We start from the raw sequence: 25,957 nt of genomic DNA on the forward strand, positions 1-25,957 counted from the left end.
ACACCCTATGCTCCTCCCCACCCCTCACCAACCCCCTCCAGTTCCTCGACTCCCTCAGTGCCATAGCCAGGGGTTCAATCGCCAGTGCGAAGAGCAGGGGGGACAGGGGGGACCCCTGCCTCGTCCCTCGGTGCAACCGAAAGTACTCAGACCTCCTCCTGTTCGTGGCCACACTCGCCATCGGGACCTCATACAACAGCCTGACTCCCTTTCCCCAAACCCAAACCTCTTCAGCACCTCCCACAGGTACCCCCACTGTACCCTATCGAAGGCTTTCTCAGCCCCCATCGCCACCACTATCTCCGCCTCCCCCTCCCTCACCGGCATCATGATAACGTTCAGATGCCTCCGCACATTCGCGTTCAACTGCCTCCCCTTCACGAACCCCGTCTGGTCTTCGTGGATGACCTGCGGCACACAATCCTCAATCCTCGTGGCTAAGACCTTCGCCAGCACCTTGGCATCTACGTTCAGCAGCGAAATCGGCCTGTAAGACCCACACTGCAGGGGATCCTTGTCCCGCTTCAGGATCAAGGAGATCAGTGCCCGGGACATCGTCGGGGGGCAAAGTCCTTGCCTCATTACAGGTCCTAACTAGCAACGGGCCCAACAGGTCCATATATTTTTTTATAAAATTCGACTGGGAAATCGTCCGGCCCCGGTACCTTTTCCCGCCTGCATGCTCCCTATCCCTTTGGTCAGCTCCTCCAGCTCAATTGGGGCCGGCAATCCCGCCACCAGTCCCTCCTCCACCTTCGGAAACCTCAATTGGTCCAGAAACGGCCCATCCCTCCCTCCTCCAGTGGGGGCTCAGACCGGTACAATTCCTCGTAGAAGTCCCTGAAGACCCCAGTGATGCCAACCCCACTCCTCACCACACTCCCTTCCCTGTCCTTAACTCCCCCGATCTCCCTAGCTGCGTCCCGCTTCCGAAGCTGATGCGCCAGCAACCGGCTAGCCTTTTCCCCATACTCATAAATCGCCCCCTGGGCCTTCCTCCACTGCACCTCCGCCTTCCTGGTGGTCACCAGGTCGAATTCGGCCTGGAGGCTGCGCCTCTTTCTCAAACGTCCTTCCTCAGGCACCTCTGCATACCTCCTGTCTACCCTCACCATCTCCCCCACCAACCTCTCCCTCTCCCTCTGCTCCCTCCTCTCCTTGTGGGCTCTAATGGAGATCAGCTCTCCCCTGACCACCGCCTTCAGCGCCTCCCATACCATCCCCACTCAGACCTCCCCGTTATCGTTGGCCTCCAGGTACCTCTCTATGCTTTCTCGGACCCGCTCACTCACCACCTCGTCTGCCAGCAGCCTCACCTCCAAACACCACAATGGGCGCTGGTCCCTCCCCCACACAGGTGCCATGACCATCGCCAATAAGAGAGAATCAACTCCTCCCCTTGAAATTCAATGGCATTACCATTGCTGAGTCTCCCACTGTCAGCATCATGGGGGTTACCATTAACCAGAAGCTGACCTGGACGAGCCATATACACACTAGCTAGGTCAGAGGCTAGGAGTTCTGTAGCGAGTAACTCACCTCCTGACTCCCCAAAGCTTGACCACCACCTACAAGGCACAAGGAGCATGATGTCTGGATGAGTGCAGCTCGAAAAACACTCCAGAAGCTCGACACCATCCAGGACAAAGCTGCTTGATTGGTACCGTTCCACAAAATTCACTGCCTCCACCACCGATGAACAGTAGCAGCCATGTGTCCCAAGCTGCATTGCAGGGACTCTCCAAGGCTCCTGAGGCAGCACCTTCTAAATCCATGACCACTGCCATCTAGAAGGACAATGGCAGCAGATACCTGGGAAAACCATCATCTGGAAGTTCCCCTCCAAGTCACTCACCATCCTGACTTGGAAATATATTGCCACTCCTTCACTCGCTGGGTCAAAAACTTGGTACTCCCTGCCTAATAGCACAGTGGGTGTACCTCCATCACATGGACTGCAGCGGTTCAAGAAGGCAGCTCCCCACTACCTTCTCCAGGGTAACTAGGAATGGGCAACAAATGCTGGCCTTGCCAGTGAAGCCAACATCTCATAAAAACAAATTGAAATAAAATTCCAAAGCTCCCCGAAATTCCAAAGCGAGCCTCAAATCTTGCACTCTCCTTAGACCTCAGCTTATCCAAAATAGTATTCGACACCAAGTGACATGCTCTCTGTTTCCATGTCTTTGTGATCTACATTGGCTCCTGGAACCTCTAAGTTGAAATTCTCTTCCTTCTACTTTAATCTATCATAGTCTTACCCTCCCTGCTTCTGCAAAACCTCTCCATCCCAGTAACACACCTCCAAATTCTCAAACCTGCTATATTTATATTCCACATGGATGACTCCATCCACCCTCTCTTTAGCTGAAATAGCAGCAGCCTAGGTCCTTGTCAGTGTAATTCACTCCTGAAACCCTTCTTCCTTGCCATCGCGCTCTGATTCATATAATCCATCGTATCCATTGAAACCTTACTGTGCAGAAGGAGGCAGTTTGGCTGATCCAACCCTGTAACCCTACAAAAGACCACCCTACCAAGCATCCTCCCCATCCTCGAAGACCACTAAAATACAGCCCCTTGACTATACTTCCTCTTACTGTTCCTAACCTCTTTTGCCTCGACTTTGTTTCCAATATGTCTCTGTGTAGCACCTCGGGATGGTTGGGAGCAGGAACCCCTGTAAATCTACAGTCAGTGGGCATCAGGGGACACTTCTGGGGAAGTGAGCAGCACGGTAGCACAACGGTTAGCACAGTTGCTTCACAGCTCCAGGGTTCGTGACTCGATTCCCGGCTTGGGTCACTGTCTGTGCGGATCTGCATGTTCTTCCCGTGTCTGCATGGGTTTCCCCCGGGTGCTCCGGTTTCTTCCCACAGTCCAAAGATGTGCAGGTTAGGTGGATTGGCCATGCTAAATTGCCATTGTTGTCCAAAAAAAGGTTGGGTGTGGTTACTGGGTTACGGGAATAGGGTGGAGGTGTGGGCTTGGGTAGGGTGCTCTTTGTCAGTGCTGGTGCAGACTCGATGGGTCGAAAGGCCTCCTGCACTAAATACTATGATTCTATGATTCTCACTGGCCGGAGGAAGATCGTTGTAATTGTTGAAGTCCAATCACCTTGGCAAGAATTTCTCAGGGCTAACTATCTTCAATTGATTCCTTAGGTGGTAAAGCAATTCATGTTTGTATACAGTATGAACTGGATAACATGCAGGGGTGGGCTAATATGTGGCCAGTTATATTAACACCACATAAATATTAGGCACTATCTCCAAGAGGAGAAAGTCTAGCCAGTTCTCTCAAATGGCATTACCATCGTTGGGTCCTGTACCAAAAATATCGAGAAGGGTCATCATTGTCAAGAAACTCAACTGACCCAGCCACACTGTTATGGCTGCCCATTTAAGCAGTTCACTTGATCAGCAACTAATGGACTAGTCTAAACATCCACACTCTCTGAATTACTGTGGTGGTAGTATTCTCTATGCAAGGGAGGCAGCAAGTTGGCAAGGCTTCCTTGGCAGGACCTCTAAAATGTCCACTTCCTTTACGTAGAAGGACAAGGACAGCAGGTGCCTGGGATTACCATCTCTTTCCAGTTTCCCTTCAATGTTCACATTAGAACATAGAACATACAGTGCAGAAGGAGGCCATTCCGCCCATCGCGTCTGCACCGACCCACTTTAGCCCTCGCTTCCACCCTATCCTCGTCACCCAATAACCCCTCCTAACCTTTTCGGTCACTAAGGGCAATTTATCATGGCCAAAGCACCTAACCAGCATGTCTTTGGACAGTAGGAGGAAACCGGAGCACCCGGAGGAAAACCACGCAGATACAGGGAGAACGTCCAGACTCCGCACAGACAGTGACCCAGCAGGGAATCGAACCTGGGACTCTGGCACTGTGAAGCCACAGTGCTATCCACGTGTGCTACCGTGCTTCCTTTTTTAAGTCCAATGACAATACCACTGTGCCACTATCCTGACTTCATCTTTGCTGGATCAAGTTCTGGGATATGAACAATACTATAGGAACCCCTCCACCAGACTGACTACAAACTTTCTAGAAGAAGATTCACCACCGCCTTGTGAGGAGCAATTAGGGATAGGCACGAAGTACTGCCAGCAATGGGCACATACCAAGATTCGATAATGGCAAAATACCAAAGTGGTATTTCACTATTGTAACTGTAGGGGAAGGTTAATTTTACAATTGAAGATTTCCCTGGGCATGTAAGTTGTCTAAACTCTTTGTAATGGCCGGGCAGCATGGTGGCGCAGTGGTTAGCATTGCTGCCTCACGGCGCTGAGGTCGCAGGGTCGATCCCGGCTCTAGGTCACTGTCCGCGTGGAGTTTGCACATTCTCCCAGTGTCTGCGAGGGTTTTGCCCCCACAGCCCAAAGATGTGCAGGGTAGGTGGATTGGCCATGCTAAATTGCCCCTTAATTGGAAAAAATGAATTGGATACTCTAAATTTAAAAAAAAAAATCTTTGTAATGGCCAAGATGGTGTCCTCAGCATTTCACGTTATCTTGATGAAATAGAAAGAACCCTCTTCTTCTGCTCCAAGCGTCTTCCACCAATAACCAAACTGCAAAGGTCACCCACAGGTACCAGTGTTACTAAGCTCCATCGATAGCACAGTAAATCACTATAAAATACTCGAGAAAGGGACGCGCGCACAGAGACACACACACACGCGCGCGCGGAAATGTGAAACAGGAGTTTTGAGGTAAACTTTCTGGTTTATTGCACGTTCAGCAAAGACTTCCACTTATAAAGAGCTTTTAATTCAGTAAAACCTCCATGGTGCTGCACAGATGTGACATCCAGACTAAAATGCCTTCTGCTGGCAAGCCACACGAGGTTTGTTTACTTTGGATTAGATGAAGACTTCACTCTGAGGGAGAACATTGTGCTGACGTGTGATATGGTAATGATGCTCTCATGAAATAAATATTCATATTTAGAAAATGGAACCATATGTTTCTAAAGAAAACCTCTCTGGGCAGTGTTTGAATTGGTTTGCCAGCAGCAGATTGATGCAACTCATTCTGGCCGCCATCAGCCCTGTGTACTGTTCAAAGGAGATCAAGGCATTATTGTGCCTGAGCGCTTGTTTGCCTTCAAATCTCTGCACTGAATACTTCATGTTTATAATACTTTAATGTTAAGGAACTTTGTCCTCCTAGTGTAACAAATTCAATGTATTGTGTCGACTGCAGAAAATTGTTTCCGCAGGTTGACAGTCTTATTCATTTTCTCTCTCTCACTCACACACACACACACACACACACACACACACACACACACACACATTCATTGGCACAGTCTGCGTTGGTGAATCCAGAACATTAAAATGTAGAAAAGTGTTTGGGACCTCTACTCTCAAAGTGCAGCGTTAGTAAATATTTACTGTGCCACATAAGGACTCCCAAGGTGACGCATCTGAATTGAAGCTGACAAGCCGTAACTGCTTTGAAAATTGTCTTCCGATTTTAGCAGATTAGATTTATTGCCATCCTTCCATCTGCGCAAGATGATGGACACGCAGCAAACAGTTAATTTCAGATGGGGCATCTTCACCTGGTGAACCTTTGTTGAAGGCTGCATTGGTCAATTCTTGAGATAGAGAGGTTCCGCCACAGGCTTGCGTATAGAGCGACCGTTGCTTTTGGGCATTGGCGCAGTTGCCAAGCTGCTGTAACCATTAGTCATCATGGGGATGCATCAGCTCACGGGAGGTTTTGCCATTTTCCTCTGTCATCAACTAGTGACTTGGGTGTCTGGGGCCTTCATGTCACACTTGCAGGCATCTTTGAAGCAGAGCTTCAGCCGCCTGACCTCGACTATCTCACTATACAGAGAATCATAGAACCCCTAGAGTGCAGAAGGAGGCCATTCGGCCCATCGAGTCTGCACCGGCCCTCTGAAAGAGCACACTAGCTAGGCCCCACTCCCTATCACTGCAATCCCACCTAATCTTCACACCCCTGGACACCACGGGGCAATTTATAATGGCCAATCCACCTAACCTGCACATCTTTGGACTGTGGGAGGAAACCGGAGCACCCAGAGGAAACCTACTAAGGCACATGAGGAGAAAGTGCAAACACCACACAGTTCCCTGACGCTGTGAGGCAGCAGTGCGAACCACTGTGCTGCCCCCCCCCCTTTTCCATCCTGCAGAAGTGGTTGAGCCACCAAACTCGCTTCTGTTTGATGAGTGCCAATAACTCTGGTTCTCTGCCTTTGTTCTGCCAGGAAACACCCATAGTAGGCGGCAGACAGCAAAGATGGGTTATTCAGCTTCATTTCCTGGTAGCTGTAAGGTGCCCATGTTTCATGTACAACAAGATGCTGAGAACGTCAACTTTCTAAACCAGATCAGATTACATAGGTAATCACCAATCGCTTAAAACAGGCGGAACATCAGCCACCATTTAATAGTCTAGAAAATTCATACTGATGCACATTTTAGATGTGCTATTTGAATTTTACTATCTTACTTTACATTTCCAATAACTGTTTTCTGGCTTTCATCCCTGCGAGCTTTCAGTGTATTACCATTTAATTTTGTGCTTTACAATCTTCTGACTTGGTGCCTCTGGCTGTCACCAATGCTGATGAGGACCCCTGTCTTCCCTCTCAGCTGGACTATTCAAAGAAGGCTATTCAGTGTGCTGGCTTTATCCTGCATTCAACATGAGGTTTTCCCATCATTAACACAGCACTGTGCGTGGAGCCTTTCTCTATGCAAATTGGCAGCTGTATTTCTTCCATTACAGCAGCCAATCACACTTCAAAAGTACATTAGCTGGAAAGTGCTTTAGAGTCTCTTGTGGTCATGAAAGGTGCTATATTAATGCACAATTTAATTTGTAAAAGTGCCAGCACAGACAGAACTGTGGCGATGTGAACAGCCTGCTCACTACTGGCAAGGAAATCCATTGGAGAAGAACAAATCTATACTCCAAAATCCAGTAAGAATTAGCTAAATACTGATCCCCACTATATGAACAGATGAAACACAACTGATCTCGCACGCGAGCATCCACACACCTATATAAACTAATAACTTAGAAAAGATGCATCACTCTTACTTGATAATTTTCGGGTGAGTGACATAGGTGGCAATAAACTGCTCCTGGAATCAGAAGCTCATGAAATTTGGGATGTGCTGTCATTTTGAGTCCCAGGATATGCCACAGCTTATTTCAGTTGTCCATCAAAGGCAGCTGGAAGATACAATCTGTTGAATTTATTTTTAAACACGAGAATCTTTGTCTCAATGCATTTCTCTCCACTTGTCTTGTGTCCACGAGAGCGGGCAACTCCTCGGCCTCCACTAATATAATTGGCACAATTGGCGGATGGGGGCATAATGGTAATGTCACTGGACTAGCAATCCAGAGAGCCAGACTAATGTGCTGGGGCGTGGGTTCACATCCCACCCTGGTGGAATTTACATTCAGTTAATAAATCCAGTATCAGTAATGGTGAAACTAGCATCAATTGTAAAGACCCATTTAGATCACCAAAAGGAAAGAAATTTGCTGCCCTTGCCTGGTCTGGCCTACTCTTGACTCCAGACGCACAACTCTTAATTACCCTCTGAAATGTTCAATTCAAGGGCAATTTAATGCTGAGTAACAACTGCCAGTGACATCCCATGAAAGAATAAAGAGGAAAAAAAAATTGCCCTTGGGTTGGAAGGAATTACCCAGCCAATGTTTAGCACCTCTTTTAGGTGTGTTGGGAGCCACGGGAGAGTTGATGATGTGCAGTCTGTTGTAAGCTCATTGGTAGCATGATAAGGATGCTGTGCATCTTTACTGGGTCTGCTTAATCGCCCCTGGGATCCTTAGACAGCCATCAGAGAAAGAGAGGGCTTAACAATCAAATCTTCACCATGGTCAGACTGTCTCCAAATGTGACATCACAACACCCATTGTTTAATTGCCATTGTGTGTTTCTTTCTGCTCTTTAGGGAACTATTTTGGCGAAGTACCCAACACATGAATTTGGAACAGGAGAAAAAGTATTCAAAATGGTATTGGAAGGTAAGTTGACATTGACTGATGGGCAGATTGTAACTTAGAAATACTCTTGAAAGGTGCCTCATACCATAATGTGACCGATTTGGTGGTAGGTTACTGACACTTCAGTTCTTTATTTCATGTTCTGCCAACTTCTAAAGCATTTAACGTTGCTGCTAGTTTAATGTGGGCAGAAAATTCCCCTATATGCTACTCACTTTGTACTCCAGCTACTCTCAGATAAAAATACTTGTGATTGAGTTTTTAGTTGTTTTGTACCTAGACATTAAAATCCTTTTACCCCGCTACAATTCCTAGGCTCTCGCCGATAAGAAAATATTCTGATTTGTTTTTCTGTGATCAAAAGCGTTTGATGTCACATCTCCCCAAATTGAACTCTCTGTCACAGTTTTCTCCACTCACATGTCTGTCTATGTCTATGACCTATGGCTGTTACTTTGTATAATTTGGATGTATAATCTGTGAGCCCCTGTGTGGTGGTATGTATTAGGGGTATTACGGTACCCTGTGATGCCGAGGGGCTATTGGATAGACGCTGGGTCCCAATTGGATCAGCCGCCTACTGGCTCCACCCAGTAAGGCGGCGTATAAGAGCCCGGGTTCGCCCAGCAGCCGCATTCTGTAACTGTGCTGCTGGGGAACAAGTCTGCGTAATACAACCATCGATTGACTCCTTCACATCTCGTCTCGTGAGTGATTGATCGTGCTACAATTTATTACGCGACTTTAAAGGACATGGAGCTCCGAATCACTGTCTGCGTGTCTGCGAACCAACGCCCACGTGGCAAACTCAGCGGCCACCTTTTAAACACTGGCCACCGTGCTTTCGAAGGATACCTCCAAACGGCCACCTGCGCGCCTCCAGAAGACCAGAAAATGCAAGTCCTGCATGCCAGGGTCTACGCACACCACCAGCTCGCGACGAGATGGCAGATCCCCGGGGAAACGCTGGACGAGTGCGCTGTTGATACTGGGGAGAAACTGCAACTGCCCATCGGTTTCGGCGAATGAACATACGGAACGACTAGTTCGGGATGCCTTCGTAACAGATATGCTCCCGTCCCACATTCACCAGCGATTGCTGGAGAGAGACGCACTAGGCCTCAAGGAGGCACGGGCCCTTGCTGCCTCACTCGATGTGGCGTCACAGAACGCCCGTGCCTATGCCCGCGACTGCGCGGCTGCCCCTTGGGCACCGTGGACCCCGCCACGAACGACCCCCCCCGGCACCCCCCACCCCCCGCAGGCCTGTGCTGCCAGAGCACCAGCCCACAAGGGGGGCCCCCGCTGCTACTTTTGCGGGCAAACAAAACACCCCAGGCTGCGCTGCCCGGCCTGGCCCGCTCAGCACTCTGCAAAGGGTGCGGCAAAAAAGGGCACTTTGTAGCAATGTGCCAGGCCCGGGGGGTCGCCGCAATCTACCGGGAAGAACCAGGACACCAAACTCAACCACCCCAATGATCCAACTGCGGCCAACGGGCGCCGCCATTTTGGGACCCGGACTCCATACGCCCCCTACCGCGCGGCTGCCGCTTGGGCACCGTGGACCCCCGACACGACCAACCCCCGGCACCTCCTACCCCCCCCCCCCTCCCTCCCCCAACGATCCATGTGCGGCCAATGGGCGCCGCCATCTTGGGTCCCGGAATCCATGCGGGAGGGAGGGGCGCCGCCATCTCGGGTCCCGGACTCCATGCGGGAGGGAGGGGCGCCGCCATCTCGGGTCCCGGACTCCATGCGGGAGAAAGCCGCACCGCCATCTCGGGTCCCGCACTCCATGCGGGAGGGAGGGGCGCCGCCATCTCGGGTCCCAGACTCCATGCGGGAGGGATGGGCGCCGCCATCCTGGGTCTCGGACTCCACGCGCTCCGACAGCGCGGCTGCCGCTTGGGCACCGTGGACTGACTTCCGCCCGACTGACTCCCCCCCCCCCCCCCCCCCCCCCCCCAGCAAGCCATGTGCGGCCAACGGGCGCTGCCATTTGGGGTCCTGGACTTTATGCGGGAGGAAGGGGCGCCGCCATCTTGGGTCCCGGACTCCATGCGGGAGGGAGAGGCGCCGCCATCTTGGCTGACGCCCAAGGACCCCGGAATGGACGACTTCACGGGGCCTGAAGAAAACGCCCCGATGCAGCAACAGTGACTGGGTTCAGTGCCAATAGGAACAGACGGTACAGCGCCCAGGACCGAACCTTTATCCGGTTGGAAGTCAAGTGGCTGCTGCGGGAAGGCATAATCCAGGCCAGCAATAGTCCCTGGAGAGCTCAAGTGGTAGTTGTAAAGACCAGGCAGAAGCAGAGGATGGTCATAGACTATAGTCAAACCATCAATAGATGCACACAGCTGGATGCGTACCCTTTCCCCTGCATATCCGACATGGTCAATCGGATTGCACAGTACAAGGTCTTTTCCACGGTGGACCTTAAGTCCGCATATCACCAGCTTCCCATCGGCCCGCGCGACCGCAAATACACTGCCTTTGAAGCAGATGGGCGGGTCTATCATTTCTTAAGGGTTCCATTTGGCGTCATTAACGGTGTCTCGGTCTTCCAACGGGCGATGGACCGAATGGTTGACCAGTATGGCTTGCGGGCTACATTCCCATACCTCGATAACGTCACCATCTGCGGCCACGATCAGCAGGACCACGACGCCAACCTCCGAAATTCCCCCAGACCGCAAACGCCCTGAATCGCACGTACAACAGGTAAAAATGCGTGTTTAGCACCGACCGTCTAGCCATCCTTGGCTACGTAGTGAGAAATTGAGTTATAGGTCCCGATCCTGAACGCATGCGCCCCCTAATGGAGTTCCCCCTCCCTCACTGTTCCAAGGCCCTGAAACGTTGTCTGGGCTTTTTCTCTTATTACGCCCAGTGGGTTCCCCACTACGCGGCCAAGGCCCGTCTGCTAATCCAGTCCACGGTCTTTCCCCTGTCGACAGAGGCCCGCCAGGCATTCAGCCACATCAAAGCGGATATCGCAAAGGCCACGATGCACGCGATCGCCGAATCCCTCCCCTTCCCAGTTGAGAGCGACGCGTCCGATGTAGCTCCGGCGGCCACCCTCAACCAAGCGGACAGACACGTGGCCTTTTTTTTACGCACCCTCCACGCTTCAGAAATCCGCCACTCCTCAGTGGAAAGGGAGGCCCAGGCCATAGTGGAAGCTGTGCGGCATTGGAGGCATTACCTGGCCGGCAGGAGATTCACTCTCCTCATGGACCAACGGTCGGTAGCCTTTATGTTCGATAATGCACAGCGTGGCAAGATCAAGAACGACAAGATCTTGCGGTGGAGGATCGAACTCTCCACCTATAACTATGAGATCTTGTATCGTCCCGGAAAGCTGAACGAGCCTTCCGATGCCCTATCCCGTGGGTGTGCCAACGCACAAGTGGACCGTCTCTGAACCCTCCTCTAGGACCTCTGCCGTCACTCGGTTCTATCACTTCGTAAAGACCCGCAACCTGCCCTACTCGATCGAGGAGGTCAGGACAGCCGCCATGAACTGCCAAATCTGCGCAGAGTGCAAGCCGCACTTCTACAGGCCAGATAAAGCGCACCTGATAAAGGCTTCCTGTCCCTTTGAACGCCTCAGCATGGACTTCAAAGGCCCCCTCCCCTCCACCGACCGCAACAGGTACTCCCTGAACGTGATTGACGAGTACTCCCGGTTCCCTTTCGCCATCCCTTACCCCGAGATGACCGCGGCCATGGTCATTAAAGCCCTCTGCACCATCTTTACACTGTTCAGTTTCCCCGCGTACATCCATAGCGATAGGGGGGTCCTCCTTCATGAGCGACGAACTGCGTCAATTCCTGCTCAGCAAAGGCATTGCCTCGAGCAGGACGACCAGTTACAACCCCCGGGGGAACGGTCAGCTAGAGAGGGAGAACGAAACGGTCTGGAAGACCGTCCTGCTGGCCCTACGGTCCAGAAGTCTCCCAGTTCCCGCTGGCAGGAAGTGCTCCCGGACGCCCTCCACTCCATCCGGTCGCTGCTTTGTACAAGAACAAATCAAACACCTAAGGAACGCCTCCTGGTCTTCCCTAGGAAGTCCTCCTCCGGAACGTCACTTCCGACCTGGCTGGCAACCCCGGGACCCATCCTGCTCCAAAAACATGTGCGGACGCACAAATCGGACCCGTTGGTCGAGAGGGTTCATCTCCTCCACGCGAACCCAATACACCTACGTGGCGTACCCCGACGGCCGACAGGACACGGTCTACCTGCGGGACCTGGCGCCTGCCAGAGCTCCACATACCCCCTCCCACCCACCGGCGCACCCCACAGCCAACCCCTCCGGAGCTCCACAACCCCCAACACCAATCACCACCTCCGCACCCCACAGCCGGCCCCTTCCCGGGTGGATCGGTCCATTCCCCCCCCCCCCCCCCCCCCTCCCCCGGCGCGACTAGTGGTAGTGGAGCAGGAAGAGGCCTCGCTACGCTCCCAGAGACGACAGTGCCCGAGCCAGCGCCTGCATCACCACCGGGGCTGAGACGATCGTCGAGGTCGACCAGGGCACCTATTCGACTCATGGAATCCGTATAACAAAGCAAGACATGCCTCTTGTAAATAATTCAGTTGCCCAATAAAATTGGCATTGTAAATAGTACTGGTAGTTTGATATCGGAGCATAGCCGCCGTGTTAGCGGCATCCTAGGTACCGACTCTGCAAACCCCTACCACCATACGGCCCACTACCCCTGCCGGGTTCTTTTTTAACAAGGGGTGAATGTGGTGGTATGTATTAGGGGTATTACGGTACCCTGTGATGCCGAGAGGCTATTGGATAGACGCTGGGTCCCAATTGGATCAGCCGCCTACTGGCTCCACCCAGTAAGGCGGCATATAAGAGCCCGGGTTCTTCCAGCAGCCGCATTCTGTAACTGTGCTGCTGGGGAACAAGTCTGCGTAATAAAGCCATCGATTGACTCCTTCTCATCTTGTCCCGTGAGTGATTGATCGTGCTACACCCTGAAAGTGGATTCTTGGAAGGTAACGCCCTCTTAATATGCAGCTGCCTGCTTATTGCAATGATTGTGTGTTGACATCCTTTCATCTACGAAGGGTGATGAACATGCAGCAAACTATCCATTTGGGTGGGGTGCTTTCATTTGATGCTGAAGGCTGTGAAGCCCAAAACATGAGAGGCGGGGTTCTGCCATAAGCACCACACATGTTGCTGCCAAGGGATGGCAAGTGCTCTTGTTTTTGATGTTGGCGCCTGTTGCCAAGCTGTTGGGGCCAATAGCCATTACAGTGGTGCCGCCAACCCAAAGAAGGTGCCACCATTTCCCTGTTTTGCCAGCTAATGATTCCCAAGCGAGACAGTGGATATATAGGGCCTTAATTTGCAGTGCGCCATTCCACGTGTGCAATTTCTAAATCGAGAGATTTTTGTAAAATTATGGCCAGTCAGTTGTAGTTTCCTGAACAACTTTTAATGGCCTTGGTTAAAATTGACATGTGGAGATTTTTCGATTTAATGCTCAATATCTTCCCCATTCGCATATTGTTTTCATTTGCAATAAATCAACTAAGCTTCTTGCCTTCTTCTGTGGCTTCCTTGTACCTTTGGTAATTTGTCCTCGCCTCTATTATGAAAACAGATGCAAAATATTTGTCCAGCAACTCAGTCTGTTCTTCCTGGCCCATTATTTTCCCTTTAATGGTCCCACATTTTGCTTATCGCTATTTTCCTTAGTGCATTTATTTTTTAAAATGTATTGCTAGCTTTAATATCCTGCGCAGGTTTTTCCATGTTTCCCTCTTTGCACCTTTTTCTCCCTGGTTTGTATCTTTCAAAGGCTTTTGTAGCTTTCCCAGTCTGCTCATTTTTTGGGTCTGATTTTTTTGTTTAGCTCGATGCTTTTGACTACGGTTGCTTAAATTGCACAAGAAGAGCTTTATCTTTCAGGGCTACGTGCCCATTTTGTATTGCACCAGCTATTTTTCTAATTCTTCTTGTTGTTTGTCGGTTTAACCATGTTCAGTCCAGTTTACTGTAATCATTTAATTTCATCCCTCGAGGTCGAAGACTATGAGCCTCTCTCCTTACAAATAGTGAAATAGAGTCATTAGTTATCCCAGGTGATGCAATGACCAGGAATTTCAGCTTTAATCACTGCCTGTCGTCACATCATCGAATCATAGAATCCCTACAGTGCAGAAGGTGGCCATTCGGCCCATCGGGTCTGCACCGACCCTCCAAAAGACCACCGTACCCAGGCCCAATCACCCGCCCTAATCCTGCAATCCACCTAACCTGCACATCTTTGGACTGTGGGAGGAAACCGGAACACCCGGAGGAAACCCACGCAGACGCGGGCAGAATGTGCAAACTCCACACAGTCAGTCACCTGATGTTGGAATCGAACCCGGGTCCCTGGTGCTGTCAGGCAGCAGTGCTAACCACTGTTCCACCGTGCCGCCCTTTCACCTTTTTGTGTAGCTGCCCTTGACAACGCAGGCTAAACCGATATTTTATTAAAAATGTTTAAGTCAAAAACGTGGATTGCTTATAAATCAGCCATATTTCCCGAGAACTTTTAACATATTTAAATGTATTCGAAAAGCTCATGTGCTTAAAATATCTTTAGAATTAAGATTTAATAAGTTCCCTATATCATTAAAATGTAAGTATGAGTTTCTGGAAACCACTCGTATAAGAGTGTTTCTCCTCTCGTTGCCTCTATTTCTTTTGCCAACCTCTTAAAACTCTGACCGTTTGCTATCAACTCTTCAGCCATTGGAAACAATTAATCTTCATTTACTCTATTTATACTCTTCATAGTTTAGACACCTCTATCAAATCTCATCTTGACCTTCTCTCTGCTCGAGGGTGAGCAACCCCAGAATCTCCAGTCTATCCATGCTTCTCTCTGAAAGCATTCCTGATTTGTTCTCTTATCTCTCCTTCGTGAGATGTGGTGCCCAGAATTAGACTCAAATCTCCAGTTTGGGCCGAACTTAATGTTTTTTTTTTTTTTTACGGATTCGGCATAACTTCCTGGCTTTTTCATTCTATTCCTCTTTTTATAAATGATGTGGAGATGCCGGCGTTGGACTGGGGTGAGCACAGTAAGAAGTCTTGGTGGTGTAAGACTTCTTACTCTTTTTATAAAGCCAGTTGTCCTATTCTAGTTATTAATTGGTTTTCTAAACAATCCTATTTTCAATGATTTAGGCACTGGTATTGGCACTGGACTGGTTAACCAGAGACCCAGAGTAATGCTCTAGGGACCCATTTTCAAATCCTGCCACTGCAGATGGTGAAATTTGAATTCAATAAAAATCTGGAATTAAAAGTCTAATGATGATCATGAAACCATTGTCGACTGTCATAAAAACCCATTTTAGGGAATCTGCCATCCTGACCTACATGTGACTCCAGACCCACAGCAATGTGGTTGACTCTTAACTGGCAAATTGACTCGCAAAGGCAATTAGGATGGGTAATAAAATGCTGGCACAGACTGCGATGCCCATGTCCCAAAGAACAAAGAAAAGTACAGCACAGGAACAGGCCCTTCGGCCCTCCAAGCCCGTGCTGACCATGCTGCCCGACTAAACTACAATCTTCTACACTTCCTGGGTCCGTATCCCTCTATTCCCATCCTATTCATGTATTTGTCAAGATGCCCCTTAAATGTCACTATCGTCCCTGCTTCCACCACCTCCTCCGGTAGCGAGTTCCAGGCACCCACTACCCTCTGTGTAAAAAAACTTGCCTCGTACATCTACTCTAAACCTTGGCCCCCTCACCTTAAACCTATGCCCCCTAGTAATTGACCCCTCTACCCTGGGAAAAAGCCTCTGTCTATCCACTCTGTCTATGCCCCTCATAATTTTGTAGGCCTCTATCAGGTCGCCCCTCAACCTCCGTCGTTCCAGTGAGAACAAACCGAGTTTATTCAACCGCTCCTCATAGCTAATGCCCTCCATACCAGGCAACATTCTGGTAAATCTCTTCTGCACCCTCTCTAAAGCCTCCACATCCTTCTGGTAGTGTGGCGACCAGAATTGAACAATATACTCCAAGTGTAGCCTAACTTAAGATTTTATACAGCTGCAACATGACTTGCCAATTCTTATACTCAATGCCCCAATGAAGGCAAACATGCCACATGCCTTCTTGACTACCTTCTCCACCTGTGTTGCCCCTTTCAGTGACCTGTGTACCTGTACACCTAGATCTCTCTGACTTTCAACACTCTTGAGGGTTCTACCATTCACTGTATATTCCCTACCTGCATTAGACCTTACAAAATGCATTACCTCACATTTGTATAATAATCTTTTATTGTCACAAGTATGAAGTTAATGTGAAAAGGCCCTAGTCGCCACATTCCGGCACCTGTTCGGGTAAGCTGGTATGTGAATTGAACCTGCACTGCTGGCCTTGTTCTGCATCACAAACCAGCTGTCTAGCCCAGTGAGCTAACCCAGCCCCTACAGTCCCCCGAGTGAATAAAGAAAAAAAAAAGGTTCCTTTGTTCTTGCACCCCTTTCAAACTGTGCAAGTTACCCTACTCCTGACCAAAATATGTCACATCGCATTTTTCTGCATTGTTTTTCAAATGCCACGCTTTTGTCCATTCTACTAACTCGCCCCTGTCCTTTTGAAGTCTGTTGCACCCCAAGTCCTAATCATTCATGTACATCGGATATAGATGTACATGAAGGGATACCACTGTGCATCTCCCTATAGTGTGAAAAACAACCATTCACCACAATTCTCTGTTTCCTATGTTTAACTGATTCTGTATCCATGCAACTAGTTGCTTATAAATTACGTGGCTGCGCTTTAAATGTAATTCATCGACTGGGATTTGCTATTCAGTATGAGGATGTGATATGAGGCTGCTATATAAATAAATTTATGATCTCAGTTGATGTTGTAATTGGATGGGAAGATCCCAGAATGGGACCCTGGCTCAGAAGGCTGTAACGTTTACTTTTTTCAATAAAACGTGGAGAAACTGTCGCAGGACCGCTAATTATTATTAAAAACCAAATTTTAAAAAATTAAACGTGAAAAGTTGGATTATTATACAATACTCCATTACACTCTTCCCCCCCCCCCTCCAAACATAACAAATACACACAGATTTTAAGATTAACAATGATTACAAAGTGCATTTTTAGCTCCAATGGTCTCATTAACATGAAGTCTCTTTTAAGCACGCAGATGGACTCTTGTCAAATACACCCCAGATGATTTTCACATGAGAGTTTCCAAACTCCACTCCCAAAAGCACGCTTTAAAATCTTCTCTCATTATAATGCTTTCCTTTAGCGGCTTGCATTCCAAAATCCACTCCAGGTTCTTCATGTAACACTTTTAAACAAAGCATTCACTCCATTCTTAACAGCGAATCCAGTCCAGGAATTGTACCACACCCTTTAGGATTTCTTTTGTCTCAAAGGCTTTTGCACAAACTCGATCAAGCCACCGATTTTCACAATTATTTCAAATGATGTCTCCCAAACTGTCACAATTTCTCACAAGCCTGAGCACTATTGCAGATATCTTTCTGGCCTCTCACGCTTCAATGTCTTTTCAACTCTCTGATACTGAACAGAAATCTGTTCAGGTCACAATTTCCTCCGTTCCGTTAACTCCAGACTTCTGGGAAACTTCTCTTCATTTCTCTAGTTTCCTTAACTAGCTGGACTTCAGGTTTCTTGAACTATTACTCCATAGTATGAATTTTCTTCTGGCAAGGCTGGGAGAAATGTTCCTCGTTAGCCTTTGAAAACGAATTGCTTCTAGCAGAGCTGTGAAAGCTGCCTTCTCTCGCACTACTATCTCCAATTGCAATAAAATTAGTTAAACAAAAACTTAAAACTCTCCTGGCAAGCTAAGCAAGAACTGCTGGTTTATTTACCGTTCTTGCTGTAGCCCTTTCGAAGCACAATAGAACCACAGTTGGAATTCAAATCTACCTTCACAAATACAACATTGTCCAGCATGAATCTAACTATAGGTTTTACCCTCCCAGGGACAGAAATATTAAATTAAGCATTATTAAAACTGTCCCTAATTTCTTATGTTTACCAATGCAAATCCCTTAAAACCATCTTTATTTTCCTAACAATGTATAAATTAAAGTTTATTCTTTGGTTGGTCAAGTAGTGGGGCGATGGTGACATTGTGGTATTGTCACTGGACTAGTAATCCAGAGACTAGAGTACTCTGGGGCCCCAGGTTCAAATCCTGCCACTGCAGATGGTGAAATTTGAATTCAATAAAAATCTGTATCAAAAATCTAGTGATGACCATGAAACCATTGTCGATTTTCGTAAAAGCCCATCTGTTTCACTAATGTCCTTTAGGGAAGGAAATCTGCCATCCTTACCTGGTCTGGCCTATATGTGACTCCAAGCCCACAGCAATGTGGTTGACGCTTATCTGTCCCTCAAGGGTAACTAGGGTTGGGCAATAAATGCTGGCACAGCCTGCGACACATACGTCCCATGAACGAATAAAAAAAAACTTCCTGATCTCATGTTTCCTGTCCAAAATGAAAATCACTGGTGCCATTTTAGTTGCCTTCAAGTAACATCATGAATTAATGTACACTGGAGCAGTTCTCAATGTAGCTGATGTATAAAATGCATAAATAGTTGTAATTTTATATGTAGAGTGGAGGCAACCAAAATTTCCTACTTCGGTGCGAATGCTTTTGCTGAACTTTTGTTAAATATATCCGCTTAATACAAGTTTTGTAGATGATTAGAATTGAACCTGAAATCTGTAACATAACACAACTCTTACTTTCTGCTTTTCTTAGAATCAACTACACAACAGTCAGTGTCCAACCCAGAAACCATCAACACCTTTATTTTTGGAAAGCTGGTGAATGACTGTGAACATGCTCTTAAACAAGGGGTAAGGTATTTGATTAAGTGAGAATGTCAACTGAAATGAAATGAAATGAAAATCGCTTATTGTCACAAGTAGGCTTCAAATGAAGTTACTGCGAAAAACCCCTAGTCGCCACATTCCGGCGCCTGTTCGGGGAGGCTGTTACGGGAATTGAACCGTGCTGCTGGCCTGCCTTCAAAGCCAGCGATTTAGCCCTGTGCTATAATCCAAAAAGATTGAACAGGCTGGGGATCTTTTGGCTGGAAGAGAGAAGGCTGGGAAGAAGTCTTTTTAAGTTATGGAAGTGGTTGATCGGTAGAGAAAATGTTTCCACTTGTGGGGAGACCTAACCAGGGACCACGCATATGAAAGATCACTAAGAAATCCAATCAGGAATTCATGAAAGACTTACCCATAAAGTGGTTTGAATGTTCGGCTCGCTTTCACAAAGGAAACAATAAAGCCTTTAAAGGAGAAGCTAGATGAACATGTGAACGGGAAAGGAACAGGTTATGTTAATAGGATTAGAGGAAGTGGGGATTAAACGGGGATGCAGAGTTTGGACCAATTAGCTGGATGGCCTGTTTCTATGCTGTAAATCTGCAATTTTATGTAAAGTGAAAAGTAATTTGTTTGTGATGGAGCTTTTCATTGCATTGTGGCAAATCAACATGGCTTTATCCCTACAGTGACTTGCCAAATGTAATCACTAAGGATGAGATTTGTTCTTTCTGAGGTATCGTGCTCTGAAAGTCAGTCAAAGTCCCTTTTATTTGTGCCGGCTAGCTATCTGCCTCACCCTCCGAGGTTGTAAATTTCCATCCTACTGTCTCTCTGATGTTGGCAGCTTTCCTCAACACTTTGACCATTCCTCGTACCACTGTAACATGCCAAGTTCTCTTCCTAACAAGAGCGTGGCAGACTGTCGGAAAGGTGGGTCCCTGCAGGTAAATGCCATGGAGATAAATTTGAAAACGATAAGCCTGCAGAATAACATGAATACACTGTAGTCTGTTGTGAGAGATTTGGTTCTCCACTCCTGTCAGGGGGCGATGGAGGTGAGATTAGGGGTAAGTGGGTGAGCTGTGTCAGGGTGAGGGAGTAAGCACTGTGGGGGTGAGAGAGGGGACCATTGGGGGAGTAAGGGGTGAGCACTGTGGGGGTGAGGGAGGTGAGCATTGGGGGGTGAGGGTGTGTGGGAGGTGAGCATTGGGGGTAAGGTGGCGAGTATTATCGGATTGTGAGCATTGGGGGTGAGTATTATCGGGGTGAGGTAGGTGAGCATTCGCGGTAACTGGGTGAGTATTATCGGGGTGTGAGCATTGGTGTTAAGCGGTGAGCACTGTCGGATTGGATTGGATTTGTTTATTGTCACGTGTACCGAGGTACAGTGAAAAGTATTGTTCTGCGAGCAGCTCAACAGATCATTAAATACATGGGAAGAAAAGATAATAAAAGAAAATACATAATAGGGCAATACAGCATATACAATGTAACTACATAAGCACTTGCAACGGCTGAAGCATACAGGGGTGTCGTGTTAATGAGGTCAGTCCATAAGAGGGTCATTTAGGAGTCTGGTAACAGCGGGGAAGAAGCTGTTTTTGAGTCTGTTCGTGCGTGTTCTCAGACTTCTGTATCTCCTGCCCGATGGAAGAAGTTGGAAGAGTGAGTAAGCCGGGTGGGAGGGATCTTTGATTATGCTTCCCGCTTTCCCCAGTCAGCGGGAGGCGTAGATGGAGTCGATGGATGGGAGGCAGGTTCGTGTGATGGACTGGGCGGTATTCACGACTCTCTGAAGTTTCTTGCGGTCCTGGGCCAAGCAGTTGTCATACCAGGCTGTGATGCAGCCCGATAGGATGCTTTCTACGGTGCATCTGTAAAAGTTGGTAAGGGTTAATGTGGATATGCCGAATTTCCTTAGTTTCCTGAGGAAGTATAGGCGCTGTTGTGCTTTCTTGGTGGTAGCGTCGACGTGTGTGGACCAGGACAGATTTTTGGCGATGTGCACCCCTAGGAATTTGAAACTGCTAACCATCTCCACCTCGGCCCCGTTGATGCTGACAGGGGTGTGTACAGTACTTTGCTTCCTGAAGCCAATGACCAGTTCTTTAGTTTTGCTGGCATTGAGGGAGAGATTGTTGTCGCTACACCACTCCACTAGGTTCTCTATCTCCCGCCTGTATTCTGACTCGTCGTTATTCGAGATCCGGCCCACTATGGTCGTATCGTCAGCAAACTTGTAGATGTAGTTGGAACCAAGTTTTGCCACGCAGTCGTGTGTGTACAGGGAGTAGAGTAGTGGGCTAAGTACGCAGCCTTGCGGGGCCCCGGTGTTGAGGACTATTGTGGAGGAGGTGTTGTTGTTCATTCTTACTGATTGTGGTCTGTTGGTCAGAAAATCGAGGATCCAGTTGCAGAGTGGGGAGCCAAGTCCTAGGTTTTGGAGCTTTGATATGAGCTTGGCTGGGATTATGGTGTAGAAGGCGGAGCTGTAGTCAATAAATAGGAGTCTGATGTAGGAGTCCTTGTTTTCGAGATGCTCTCGGGATGAGTGTAGGGCCAGGGAAATAGCATCTGATGTGGACCGGTTGCAGCGGTATGCGAATTGCAGTGGATCAAGGCGTTCTGGGAGTATGGAGGTGATGCGCTTCATGATCAACCTCTCGAAGCACTTCATTACGACTGAAGTCAGGGCCACTGGACGGTAGTCATTGAGGCACGTTGCCTGGTTCTTCTTTGGTACCTTTATGATGGTGGTCTTCTTGAAGCAGGTGGGGACCTCGGAGTGGAGTCGGGACAGGTTAAAGATGTCCGCGAATACCTCTGCTAGCTGGTCTACGCAGGCTCTGAGTGCACGACCAGGGATCCTGTCAGGGCCCGTCGCCTTCCGAGGGTTCCCTTTCAGGAAGGCCGATCTGACTTCGGAAGCTGTGATGGTGGGTATGGGTGAATTATGGGCTGCTGGGGCACTCGCCAGCGGATTGTTGGTTACCTGCTCGAACCGAGCATAGAATGCATTGAGTTCATCGGGGAGGGGTGCGCTGCTGCCAGAGATACAGTTCGACTTCGCTTTGTAGCCCGTTATGTTGTTTAGTCCTTGCCACAACCGCCGAGAGTCTGTCTGTGACTCTAGCTTGGTTTGATATTCTCTCTTGGCATCTCGGATGGCTTTGCGTACCTGGATGTCTTGTGTAGGTCAGGATTGTCTGTCTTGAACGCCTCAGATCTGTCCTTCAGTAGGGAGTCAATCTCGCGATTGAGCCATGGTTTCCGGTTGGGGAACGTACGTACTGCTTTCTTTGGCACGCAGTCGTCCACACATCTGTGACGATGGTGGCATACTCATTTAAGTTGGTCGCTGAGTTCTTAAATATGGACCAGTCCACTGTCTCTAAGCAGTCACATAAGAGCTCTTCTGTCTCCTTGGACCAGCACTGCACAACCTTCATAGCTGGATTCTCCCGCTTGAGTTTCTGCTTGTATGCCGGGAGAAGGAGCACCGTCTTATGGTCTGATTTCCCAAAGTGCGGTCGGGGGATGAAACGGTAGGCACCCTTGACTTTTGAGTAACAGTGGTCAAGAGTGTTGTCGGCCCTGGTTGGACAGGAGATGTGCTGGTGGAATTTTGGCAGTACACTCTTGAGGTTGGCCTTGTTGAAGTCTCCGGCCACGATGAACAAGGCCTCCGGGTGTTTTGTTTCATAGTTGTTTCGGGGTGTGAGGGTGATGAGCATTGGGGGGGGTTAAGGGGGTGAGCACTGTCTGGGTGAGAGTATGAATTGTCAGGGTGAGCGGTCTTGAGCATTGTTGAAGGTTTGGCGGGGTTTGAGCATTATCAGGGATGAGGGGGATTTGAGTGCTCCATCCTGCAAGTTGCTGGATTCAAACTGGAGCAGGGACTGGAAACTCCGAAAGCTCTAGTGTAAACTTGCGCTGTTTAAATCACTATTAATGAGGGACACTCCCAATCTGTTGCTGGCAGCGAGCCCTGGCCCAATGTTAAACAGTAGCAAAAGATTAGCACAGCAAATTTCACTTGAGGTGAAGGGACAAGTCGTGTTAAATCATAATGGTGATTTATTTAACAAAGAAGAACTTTGTACCGCACAGTACAACTCTGAGATAGGTCTAGTTCCCTCACTTCCCAATCTTACTCTGACGATAGCCCAACAACCAGTTCCGTGCCCAGACACCCGATGGGCTGAGGTTTGCACACTCTCTCCCCATATGCTCCGTGCAGGTCACGTGGCCCATGAAGGATTGCCCTTTGATGCACGATCAATGACACAAAGACGAGAGCAGGATGTAATCGAGGTTTTATTACACGGAGATGTGTGGCCTCCTACAGTAGCTGACGAAATGGCTGCTGTACTGGGAGCACATATATTTATACTCCGCCTACTGGGCGGAGCCAACAGGCCGGGATCTACCCCCGTACCTGTAGTATGCCTTACCATAAAGCACCTATATCAACATCCTGTATATACATCAGTGGTGACTGCCCCCTGTTAAAAAAATGAGACCGGCGGTGGTGGAGAACTATATACAGAAAGTTGAGTTTTAAAAGTACAGATAATAAAATTCAGGCGGTCCGGTGCCTTGATCTGTTGTTGAGAGCGCCGCATTGCTGGTGGTGACTCCGGTGGCGGCTTGGTCTTCGGTGACTCCAGGAGCGTGTCGAAATCCTCTTCACCCCCGGGTGTGAGCAAGGGGTGGACGGATTGTCCCAGAGCGGGGGCTGCGGTAGGGTGTGCCGGGGGGAGGGAGGGTGGCGCCGGGTCGGAGGGTGTGTGTGTGTGGGGAACCAGCTGGTGCCAGATCCCTGAGGGAGACTGTGTCTTGGCGGCCATCGGGGTACGCTACGTAGGTGTACTGCGGGTTGGCATGAGGTAGCTGTACCCTCTCAACCAACAGGTCCGCCTTGTGGAGGAGAACGGGTCCCGGAGCTGCCTGCCATGTCGGGAGTGAAACCCCGGAGGTGGACTTCCTGGGGAAGGCAAAGAGACGCTCATGGGGTGTTTCATTAGTAGCAGTGCACAGGAGCGACCGAATGGAGTGAATTGCGTCGGGGAGGACCTCCTGCCAGCGGGAGGCCGGGAGATTTCTGGACCGAAGGGCCAGCTGGACGGCCCTCCAGACTGTCCCATTCTCCCTCTCCACCTGCCCATTTCCCCTGGGGTTGTAGCTGGTCGTCCTGCTCGAGGCGTTGCCCCTGTTGAGCAGGTACTGGCGCAGCTCATCGCTCCTGAATGTGGATCCCCGGTCGCTGTGGACGTAGGCGGGGAAGCCGAACAGAGCGAAGATTGTGTTGAGGGCTTTGATGACGGTGGCAGATGTCATGTCGGGGCATGGGACGGCGAAGGGGAATCGGGAATATTCATCAACCACACTGAGAAAGTATGTGTTGAGGTCGGTGGAGGGAGGGGCCCTTTGAAGTCCACGCTGAGGCGTTCAAAGGGGCGGGAGGCCTTCACCAGGCACGCACTGTCTGGCCGGTAGAAATGCGGTTTACATTCCGCGCAGACCTGGCAGTCTCTGGTGATTGCCCTGACTTCCTCGATGGAGTAGGGCCGGTTGCGGGCCTTTGATGAAATGGTAAAAACGTGTGACCCCTGGGTGACCGAGGTTGTCGTGCAGGGCCTGGAGTCAATCCAGTTCTGCGCTGGCACATATGCCTCGGGATAGGGCATCGGGGGGCTCGTTGAGCTTACCGGGACGATACAAAATCTCGTAATTGTAGGTGGAGAGCTCGATCCTCCACCTCAAGATTTTATCGTTTTTGATCTTGCCCCTCGTGTGTTATTAAACATGAAGGCAACCGACCGTTGGTCAGTGAGGAGAGTGAATCTCCTGCCAGCCAGGTAATGCCTCCAATGCCGCACAGCTTCAACGATGGTTTGGGCCTCTTTTTCGATGGAGGAGTGCGAATTTCGGAGGCATGGAGAGTGCGGGAAAAGAATGCCACGGGCCTGCCTGCCTGGTTGAGGGTGGCGGCCAGAGCGACGTCTGATGCATCGCACTCGTCTTGGAAGGGGAGCATCTCGTCGACCGCGTGCATCGCGGCCTTGGCGATGTCTGCCTTGATACGGTTGAAGGCCTGGTGAGCCTCGGCCGTCAGAGGATTGTATGAGTGGGCGGGCCTTATCTGCATAGTTTGGGACCCACTGGGCGTAATACGAAAATAACACCAGGCAACATTTGAGGGCCTTGGGGCAGAGTGGGGGGGGGGGGGGGGGGTGGAGATGCATGAGGGGGTGCATGCGGACGGGATCGGGACAACATAGCCGAGGATCGCTAAGTGGTTTGTGCTGAACACGCACTTCTCCTTGCTATACGTGAGGTTGAGGAGAGTGGCGGTGTGGAGAAATTTGGCAAGGTTTGCGTCATGGTCCTGCTGATCGTGGCCGCAGATGGTGACATTGTCCAGGTACGGGAAAGTGGCCCGCAGCCCGTACCGGTCAACCATTCGGTCCATCTCCCGTTGGAAGACCGAGACCCCGTTGCTGACGTCGAAGGGAACCAAAATAAGTGGTAAAGGCGGCCGTGTTCCTCGAACGCAGTGTATGGGCGGTTCGCCTTGCGGATGGGGAGCTGGTGGTAGGCAGACTTCAGGTCTACCGTCGAGAAGACCCGGTACTGTGCAATCTGATTGGCCATATCAGATATGCGTGGGCGGCGTTACGCATCGAACTGCGTGTCTGACTGTAGTCAACAACCATCCTGTTTTTCTCCCCAGTTTTGACCGTTGCCACTCGGGCTCTCCAGGGGCTGTTGCCGGCCTCGATGATGCCTTCCCGAAGCAGCCGCTGGACTTCAGACCTGGTGAAGGTCCTGTCCTGGGCGCTGTACCGTCTGCTCCTGGTGGCGACGGGTTTGCAATCCGGGGTTAGGTTTGCAAAAAGGGAAGGTGGATCGACCTTAAGGGTCGCGAGGCCGCACACAGTAAAGGGTGGTAGGGGCCCGCCAAATTTCAGGGTTATGCACTGGAGGTTGCACTGGAAGTCCAGGCCGAGTAG

At 49.6% G+C, this 25,957-nt stretch overlaps 1 protein-coding gene across 3 annotated transcripts in view; it reads left to right on the forward strand.

Annotated features, from left to right (window-relative positions):
• The window catches only part of pot1 (protection of telomeres 1 homolog), a 436,401-nt gene that overhangs the window by 88,930 nt on the left and 321,514 nt on the right, over positions 1-25,957 (forward strand). For all 3 annotated transcript variants that reach the window (XM_072484445.1, XM_072484444.1, XM_072484446.1), the window contains exons 3-4: positions 7,992-8,064; positions 18,865-18,962. In XM_072484445.1, the coding sequence (XP_072340546.1) occupies positions 7,992-8,064; positions 18,865-18,962 (171 nt within the window). The remainder of the gene's footprint in view (positions 1-7,991; positions 8,065-18,864; positions 18,963-25,957) is intronic.

Source organism: Scyliorhinus torazame, chromosome 19, assembly GCF_047496885.1.
Source record: "Scyliorhinus torazame isolate Kashiwa2021f chromosome 19, sScyTor2.1, whole genome shotgun sequence".
In the NCBI taxonomy this organism is placed as follows: domain Eukaryota; kingdom Metazoa; phylum Chordata; class Chondrichthyes; order Carcharhiniformes; family Scyliorhinidae; genus Scyliorhinus; species Scyliorhinus torazame.